Source organism: Vulpes vulpes, chromosome 13 (genome assembly GCF_048418805.1).
Source record: "Vulpes vulpes isolate BD-2025 chromosome 13, VulVul3, whole genome shotgun sequence".
Classification (NCBI taxonomy): domain Eukaryota; kingdom Metazoa; phylum Chordata; class Mammalia; order Carnivora; family Canidae; genus Vulpes; species Vulpes vulpes.
The window spans coordinates 46,866,414-46,876,019 of NC_132792.1; the positions used below are offsets into that span (position 1 = coordinate 46,866,414).

Below are 9,606 nucleotides of genomic sequence, written 5' to 3' on the forward strand. Positions count from 1 at the left end.
TTCCAGAATTATAAACATAGGTATACTCCTCAATTTTTGTATACAATGATAGTAGATTTACAAATAATTGAAGCTTAAACCATGTTACCCAGGCTAGAAAAATGGAGTATCATGGAAACCTATTCATATTAAATTGTTAAATGAGGGGCACCCAGGTGCCTCAGTCAGTTAAGTATCTGCCTTCAGCTCAGGTCAAAATCCCAGGGTCCTGGGATCAAGCCCATGTCAGGCTCCCTGCTCAGCGGGAGGATCTGCTTTTCCCTCTCCCCTGCTCACTCACTCTCTCTTTCTCTCAAATAAATAAAATCCTTTTTTTAAAAAAAGATTGTATTTATTTATTCAAGAGAGACACAGAGGGGGAGAGGCAGAGACACAGGCAGAAGGAGAAGCAGGCTCCATGCAGGGAGCCTGATATGGGACTCAATCCTGCGCCTCAGAAATCATACCCTGAGCCAAAAACAGATACTCAACCACTGAGCCACTCAAGTGTCTCTCAAATAAATAAAATCTTAAAACAAAAAACAAAAAACTTGTTAAATGAAAAAAGCAGGGGATAAATCAGTAGATGCAAAGAAAAAAAATGTTTATATCTATGAAAAGGAAAAAGACAAGAGACCAAGTTATTGGAGTGGTTATCCTTGGATAGTAGAATTACAGGTACTTTATATTCCTCTGTAATTTTGTATACTCTCTGTATTTTCTATAATAAACTAGTTATATAATGAGAAAAGTTTAAGGTAGAATTTTGTACAAATTATCAACCAAATTTCAAAGTAGTCTTAGATTATGATTTTTTCAAGTTTTAAAGTATATAATAAATAACAAATCACTGATGATCACTGATAAAAGGATGACTGAGATCATTTTGTAAATCTGTTAAGAAGGAGAAAGGCCAGAGTAAGTATTTCCTATTTCATACGGCACCACAAACTTAAAAGCAATCATAGGCAAAAACTAAAGTTCTCTTTTGTAAATACAAAACTATTTTTTGCTTCTGTACTTCGGGATACTTTGAAAGGCATCTACTTTTTTCCCCAATTACTTATTTATTTATTCATGAAAGACACAGAGGGAGAGGCAGAGACACAGGCAGAGGGAGAAGCAGGCTCCCTCTGGGGAGCCTGATGCAGGACTCCATCCCAGGACCCCAGGACCACGACTGGAGCCAAAGGCAAACGCTTAAATACTGAGCCACACAGGTGTCCCTGAAACATATCTAAAATAAATTTTTAAAGAAACAAAGATTAGAACAAAAACTTACATTTTCTATTGTGCATTAACAGAGCTTGTTTCAGATCTATTGTTGCTCTTCCTAATAAAGCATCTGCTTTTAAAGTATAATGACTCCAAACTCGAAATTCCAACGTAGTCTGTGGGGTCACATTTCTGTAAGGGTAAAATTATAACAAAAATATATATAGAGTAGACATTTACTTCAATAATTTTTAAAAAGCCATGAATTGAGTTTGAGAAAAAAATATTGTATGGAACAGTAAAGATGAATTATAAATAAAAACTATCATTTACTTTCAAGTACATTAGGACTTCAATAATTAGATAAGAATTTTTGTAATTACCAAACAAAACACCAGCAATAGATGAAGCACCTTGTTGAGATTTCACAGTAACACAAATACTTCTATTTGAACAAATTCCTAAATATTTAAGACAACTGATGGTGTTATTTTTAATAATTTTATTATATACAAATTTGTAACATTATGTTTCAGATATGACAAAATTAAGTGATTTTCTGCCCTATTAATTTTCATAAGACAATAACAGAAAATATGGCTGTATGGGATAGTTCAGTTAATAAAGCAAAAAGCAAGAATTATTATGCTTTTCCTCTAAAGAAAATGAGATTAACCAAAAATATTTTCTTATTTAAAATTGTCTAGTCACACTGGAAAATGATACTACTTAACTTTGAAATTATTCTACAACAACAGAACAAATATAAAAACATCCTAAGAAGCATACTCCCCCTTTTGAAAATTCTGCATTGTCTATACAAGGTACTTACACGGTTATCTGTTCATCCCATTTTGGATTGGAAGAACTACTGGATTTTGCTGTTTTCTTAATTTCTCCATCTACAACTACTTCTGTATATATTGCTGTTCCAAACCAGTTCTTTTTTCTTTTTAGTTTGGCACTAGAAACTAACAGAAACATGATAATCATTAGTGAATATATACAGACAAAAAGTAGCACTTTGTAGATAAATCAATAAAAATGGAACTGTGCTTCTTAGGCACTCTAACTCTCTTTATTGGAAATGGAGAAATAATACAAAAGGACCATTGATAATGCCTGAGAACCATTTGAATTTTTAACAATTTAACTGAAAAACAATTCACATACCATATAATTTACCCATTTAATCTGTACAATTCAGTGGTTTTAATATATTCAGAGTTGTGCAACCATCACCATAAGCAACATTAAAAACATATTCATCACCCCAAAAAGAAACCCCACACAAACAGTCACCATATTTCTTCCTAGTGCCTCCCCCCCTCAGCCCTAGGTAACTACTAATTAGCCCCTGTCTGTAGATTTGCTTATTCTGGATGTTTCACAGAAATGGATTTATAAAACATATGGCCTTTTGTGACTGGCTCCTTTCAATTACCATGCTTTCAAGCTTCATCCATGTTATATTGTAGCATGTATCAGAGTACTTCATTCCTTTTACTGACAAGTAATATTCCACTATATGGGTATACTTTCTATTTACCGATTCATCAGTTGATAGAGATCTGGGTTGTTTCTATCTTTTGTCTATTGTGAATAATACTGCCACAAACATTTTTGCACAAAGTTTTTGTGTGTACATATGTTTTCATTTCTCTTGGCCTATAGTATAGCTAGGAGTGGAACTGTTGGGTCATATGAGAACTCTGTTGAATAATGCCAGATTGTTTTCCAAAGTGGCTGTACCATTTTACATTCCCACCAGCAGGGTAAAAGGGTTCCAATTTCTTCACATCTTTGCCAATCATTTCAATTTAATACCGAACTGCATCAAATGTCAAGAGAAAGGTAAGTATTTTCAGATTCAACATACCTATTAACCTCTCTGCCAGGTAGTGTTTCATACTTGCCTATTGAAAATTATATAAACTTTGGCAATTTTTAAAAAATGCTTTACCAAGAAAGTGGGTCTCTAATAAAAGGGGAAGTATTTGCTTTTTCAAATTAAAAAAAAATCTCAAAAAGTCATTTAAGAAGTTCATCATAACCCTTCACAGAAAATTAATTTTATATAAAATTTACCTGATTTGGAGGAAGATCTGTTTAATTTAGGCTAAACAATTAATTTTAAATAATTTTTGCAACTACTAATTCAAATGAGGAATACAAATTTTCAGGGCAAAGTACTGACTACTAAGCAGTAATAATAACTTATCAAGATCACCTCTATCCTGTATTACCTATGAATACTATGGGTCTGAGAAAGGGGAATGCCCTGCCCCCTCCATGTCATACCTCTATCACATGTTAAGGATATGAATGTAAGCTAATGTAGGCTTCTATTCTACTATGAAAGAATAGTAACATTAATAGACACATGAAAAAAATCACTGAAATATGAAGTGATAAATGCTGCAGCAGAAGTATTTGAAATACAGTAAAGTCTTCAAGTAATTTTTTTTTTTTTTTTTGAGAGAAAAAAAGGAGAGAGGGTAGGGGAGAGAGAGAGAGAAAAAAAAAATCTTAAGTAGGCCCCAGGCCCAGCATGGAGCCTGACGCAGAACTTGACAGATCTCATGACCCTGAGATCTAGACCTGAGCTGTAATCAGAGTTAAGATGTTTAACTGACTGAGCTACTCAAGTGCCCTAGAGTCTTCAATTAGTATCTGAAGAATAGCAAGAGAGACTCAAAGGAAAATACTGTATTTAAGGATTGGCAACATAAAACAAAGAGTATTCAGTGTTCTACCTCAAGTGTTACAATCGAGGTATTGGCAAAATTCACTTCCATCCTTCTCTGTTTCAAACTGCTCTAAGTTCAACACCACTGAAGTAACATAGAAGGCACAGACACCTCCTTCCCAAAAAATCCCCCAACCAAGATTCCTCATCCAAATTAAAGAGTCATTTCTTCAAAATATGCAGGTCTTTCAAAACACTAGAAGAAGGGGAAAGCAGTACTGCATGGTAGTTAAAATCACAGTGGTTAAAATCTTTTCAACAAATGGTGCCATACAACTGGACACCCACATGCAAAAAAATTAATTTAAGCACAAAACCAAAGTCCTTCACAAGAAATAACTCAAAATTATCACAGACCTAAGTGTAAAACACGAAACTATAAAACTCAGAGAAGGTGAGAAAACCTAGATGACCCTGGTTATAGCAATGCTTTTAAAAATACAACACCAAAGGCACGATCCATGAAAGAAAACTGATAAATTGTACTTTATTAAAGTTAAAAATTTCTGCACTGCAAAAGACAATGTCAAGAGAATATGAAGACATATCATAGACTGGGAGAAAATATATGTAAAAGACATATGATAAAGAACTAGTACCCCAAATATACACAGAACTCTTAAGACTCAACAGTAAGAAAACCATCTGATTTTTTTTTTAATTAATTTTTATTGGTGTTCAACCATCTGATTTTTTAAAAAGATTTTGAGAGAGCCAAATGAGAGAGAACATGAGCAAGGGGAGGGAGAAGGAGAACCAGATACCTCACTGAGCAGGGAGCCCAATGTGGGGCTTGATCCCAAGACTCTGGGACTATGACCCGAGCTGAAGGCAGACGCTCATCTGAGGGAGGCACTCAGGCACACTCCAAAAACCTGATTTTTAAAAAATGGTCTGAAGACCTTAATAGACACCTCACCAAAAAAATATTATGGAGAGCAAATAAGCATATGAAAAGCTGTTCAACATCATACGTTATCAGAAAAAAACAGAACAACCATAAGATACCACTACATACCTATTAGAATGGCCAGATCCCTTCAAATGTACCTCGATTTAACAACTTTACTCCAGAGCTATGTAAATGCTTTCTTTACACATAATAAACAAAACTAAACAAAAATAAGTGAAAGCAATAAACCTGATTATGCAGTTGGTAGTAACCAAATGGGAAACTACTTTAAGTTACTTTGAAGTGTATTACTTTAAGTTACTTTGAAATGTATAGTATTCTGACGATACATCCTAAGAGGGTGGGTGGGTGGGGGGGAGCTCTCAAAGAAATCTTTAACTGCAATGAGTGGGCCATTGTTTTTAGTAATTTATTTTACCTTTTTAAGATTTTATTTATTTATTCATGAGAGAGAGAGAGAGAGACAGAAAAACAGAGAGAGAGAGAGAGAGAGAGAGAGACAGGCAGAGGGAGAAGCAGGCTCCATGCAGGGAGCCTGATATGGGACTTGATCCCAGGACTCCAGGATCATGCTGTGAGCCGAAGGCAGGCGCTAAACCACTGAGCCACCCAGGAATCCCCTGTTTTTAGTAATTTTAATGTTGCCAATCCCTATGTGTGTTAGGACAAAACAGATACATTACTATCATTTGGGATTAAGATTTTTGGGTTAAAAGAAACAGAAATATAAAGTCAAATAAAGTAAAAATATCTTCTTTCTACTTTCAGTGGAACACGGTAAAAATATCTTCTTTCTACTTTCAGTGGAACACAGTACTTAGAGATTACACATGAACTCAAGATTTATTTTTTGCTTTCTAAGACATTAAACATGTCCTAGCTCTGGTCACTGAAAACTAGAAACAACTGACCTCACAGCAATAAGTACCACAGGAATTAGAGTATCTTTTCCTACTCTGGTTTCAATTCCACCCCTCCTGAGGCAAATGTTACTTCTAATGTTCTAAGCACAGAGCTGTATACACATACCTTCCTTTTTTACATCCACATGGTTGTATACTATGCACACTACTCTACACCTTTCATTTAACAATATTATCTTAAAACTTGGATCCTTTGGGTACATATATTTATTTTATTTCATTGTCTAACTAGGATTCCACTGCCTGTCTTTTGGAATTACAAACTCTCTACCTTCCCCACCTCGCCCCTGCCCCTCCAATATATATTTTACCTCCAGGAATTTTTTATCTTACAGATATTTATATTGTTTATATATAATGAATGAATTATCTTAAGTCTCCTAACCAAGGCTCTTTCATCTTCTGCAAATGTTGTTTTCCTCTCCTTCTAATGCTTTCTGCTGCCAATATAATTTGAAATGAATTCTCAAACAAACCTGTCTCAACACTACATAGTAAATTTTTGGAGAACCAGGGCCTTGTGTTTTCATACACATAATTCCACTTAAATTTTTGCTCAATGACTGGATGGCTGAATAGATGAAAAAAGGCCTTCAGCATCCTTCTCCATCTTAATAACCATTTAAGAACCAATTCAAACATGCTTATTCTAATATCCAAATTCTCTCACCACCAGAGAGGATGTATCTTCTCTGCATCCAGCACAGGTTCAATAAATATTTACTGAATAAATAAAAGTACTTTTAGAAAATTTCTACCTTTAAGGCCTATTGCAACAAATACACCAAGTATGAATCCAGGAGAAAAGATACTTGAGGAATTTGATGAATTAGGTATTTTTAAAAAGTTTCATCAGGGAATCACTATTTTAAGTTATTATGAAAATAACTTACCAGTTACCTGTAACTGTGACCTTCCACTGTGGTTATTACTAGTATCAGATCGTGGTGAAGCAGTGGCCATGTCCCAATATTCAGCTTAAGCCTATTAAAAAGTTAATTTATTCATGTGTTAGACAAGAGTGTAACTTTCAATATGATTAAAACTGAATCAATTTAGAAATCAAACCTAAATATTTTCAACTCATCAAATGACATATTCATAGCTGACTTCCATTTAAAATTAAAACTCAGCACTATAAGCATTACAGAAGAATATGGCCAATAAACCGTATCTGGGTCAATTTGAACAAAATAAATGATGACACTACGAATCCAGTGTTGATTTACAAACAAAACATACAATTTTTTTTATATGTTATATACTTCATTTATTTACTTGCTTACTTATCCGAACTATCCTAAGTAAACTGTCCCTTCATCTTTTAATACTCCGGTGTATATTTCGTAATAAAAATACTCTCTTAAATAACAACAGAACAATGATCAAATTCAGGAATTTAATACATTACTATTCTCTTTTATATAGTTTATATTCTATAATTTTATCAACTGTTCCAAACAAGACATTTTATCATAATTTTTTCACCACAGTACCTAGGTCAGATTTATATATTGCATTAGTTATCATGTCCTCTGGAAATCTTACCGGTTTCTTTTTATACATAATTTTTTTCATGTTCTGCTTCATTTTTCCACTTCAGTTTTTACTTTTTAAATAAAATACAAAGCCAAGCAACTTCGGCTTTTTTCTGCATGACAAATATTTTAAAGCTATAACTTCTAACCATGCTTAACCTACTAAAGGATGAAGTGGAACATTCTGGTCAAGATTGAGAAATACTTTTGAATATAATGTTTATCTTGTTTTTCCCTGTTTGTAGTACTTTCTATGCTCCTTTTAGATCCTTCCCCCAAATTCAGGAATCTAATACTCTAAAATCATTATGCTTTCTTATTTGTTGTTGCATTTATTATGTGTCTGCACATATGCAAATATGTGTATAAAAAAGATAATATAAACCGTTGCATACTATTTGGTTAACTAATTCTGGTTAGCATATATTTACAGATTCTGAGATCTCATTCAGGCCAATGCTGTCAATCTGCAGAGGAGAAAACGGACTCAAGAATTACATCACCTGCAGGTACATCAGCTGTCATGTGCATGTGAGAAAACCAATGGGAATAGAAGCTTTAGACAATCAATGGACAATGAAGAAAATCAATAGAAATGGAAGGTTTTTAATTTCAAGCAGCTGGTATACTAAACATTTTAAAAGGTCCTCCTGCTTCAGTGTAAAAGATCCTGGGTAAACTAAAACTAGTGTAGTTTCCGAACATTACTATGTTCTCAAGAAGTGTAAGAAACTATCAAACTTGCTCCCATCCCATATTAACAGTAGCAAAAAAAAAAAAAAAAAAAAAAAAAAGTTCTTTTTTTAACGGAGTTGAAACAGAAGAGGACTGTATTAAGTAAAACCATTTTTTAAATTACAGTATTGCCCTGGGTGTGCATGTTGATAGTAGCAATGGGATCAAGAGATAAAACACTGGGCCTGCTGCAAGGTAATGGAGTGGAGACTCCCACATAAAGCAAGGGTCCAAGTCAGACATAACCTATAACACAACAGAAGCATATACATATGCTTGCAGGAAAGCACCCTAATTTATGCCCCTGGGATTATCTAAAATAAAGAGTAACCAATTATGAGCCTGAGGTTTAAAAAAAAAATCTAACTTATAATAAAACATGCCACTATGAGCAGGAACAAAAAATAACAGTTTCTGATCCTACATGGATTTTACATAATATGATTATTAAGTATAAATTTTTAAAAATTTAGTTTTAGCAATAAATGATAAAACCTAGTCAAGCAGAAAGAAAAATGGCACTGAATATCTGAAAAAGAAACAGCATGTAAAAAAAAAAGAAACAGCATGTTTTAACTTTTAGAATAGTTTCAGATTTATAAAAAAGTTGTGAAGAGGGTTCTCATACACCCCAGCTTCCCCTATTAACATCTCACAGGAGTATGCCACATTTGTCATAATTAGTGAGCCAATATCAATATATTAACTAAATTCCAGTCTTTTCAGATTAGATAGAACTTAAGACAGAATCAGCATATTTGAATATAAATCTGAAAAAGTCATTTATAAGTAGTACTGAAACAAACAGACGGAAAAAAGCAAAGAGAGGCTAAAAGACATGAAGCTAACTGGACATAAATTTCTACTCAACATCCCCAGAAATGAAAAAAGAGGAAGTCATACTAGGAGAGAAAATGACTTAATTTTACACAAACAATGAAAGACATTTATCCACAATTCTAAGAAATACATTGTGTATGTGTGTGTAAATAAAAGAGGTGGGATAAACAAAGACATTCACACATGGCCACAGAGCAGTGAAATTGCAAGACACCAAAAAGGGACCATGATACAAAAAAAAATAGCCAGAGAAGAGACTGCACACAAGAAAAGAGAATAATGTGACAGTAGACTTTTCAACAGAAACAATGAAGGCATAGAAGGTAGAGAACAAACTTATTTACAAAGAACTGAGACAAAAATTATTCAACCACCAAAACTCTCTTTGGGGAATATGGAAGGCATTAAGACATTGCCAAAAACACCAAAGGAGAGTTTATCAACAGGAGACCTTTACTTTAAGAAAACCTAAATAATGTGTTTCATAAATGAATAAAATTACCACGAAGAATGCTATAAGAGGCAAGAAGGGAAACATGAGTGAAGAAACTGGTAAGCATACAAATAAATCTAAAAAAAATATTGTCTGAATAAAACAGCAACATCTCATTACGGTATTTAAACAAACCATTAATATATGGAACAAAGAAACAGAAGCATATAGTGAGTAGGGCAGGGTAGAAAAGGAAAGGAGTTAATTATATAAATCCTTGC

General features: G+C 33.6%; 1 protein-coding gene across 13 annotated transcripts in view; it reads right to left on the bottom strand.

The window, feature by feature from the left end:
* WWP1 (WW domain containing E3 ubiquitin protein ligase 1) overlaps nucleotides 1-9,606 on the bottom strand; it is a 114,371-nt gene that overhangs the window by 77,481 nt on the left and 27,284 nt on the right. For 6 of the 13 annotated variants that reach the window (XM_072734366.1, XM_072734367.1, XM_072734368.1 and 3 more), the window contains 3 exons: nucleotides 6,673-6,763; nucleotides 2,027-2,165; nucleotides 1,262-1,386 (listed from right to left, as the gene is read on the bottom strand). In XM_072734366.1, coding sequence (XP_072590467.1) covers nucleotides 1,262-1,386; nucleotides 2,027-2,165; nucleotides 6,673-6,742 — 334 coding nt within the window. In that variant the 5' untranslated portion in view covers nucleotides 6,743-6,763. The remainder of the gene's footprint in view (nucleotides 1-1,261; nucleotides 1,387-2,026; nucleotides 2,166-6,672; nucleotides 6,764-9,606) is intronic. The other 7 variants (XM_072734370.1, XM_072734372.1, XM_072734371.1 and 4 more) reach the window with 2 other exon arrangements.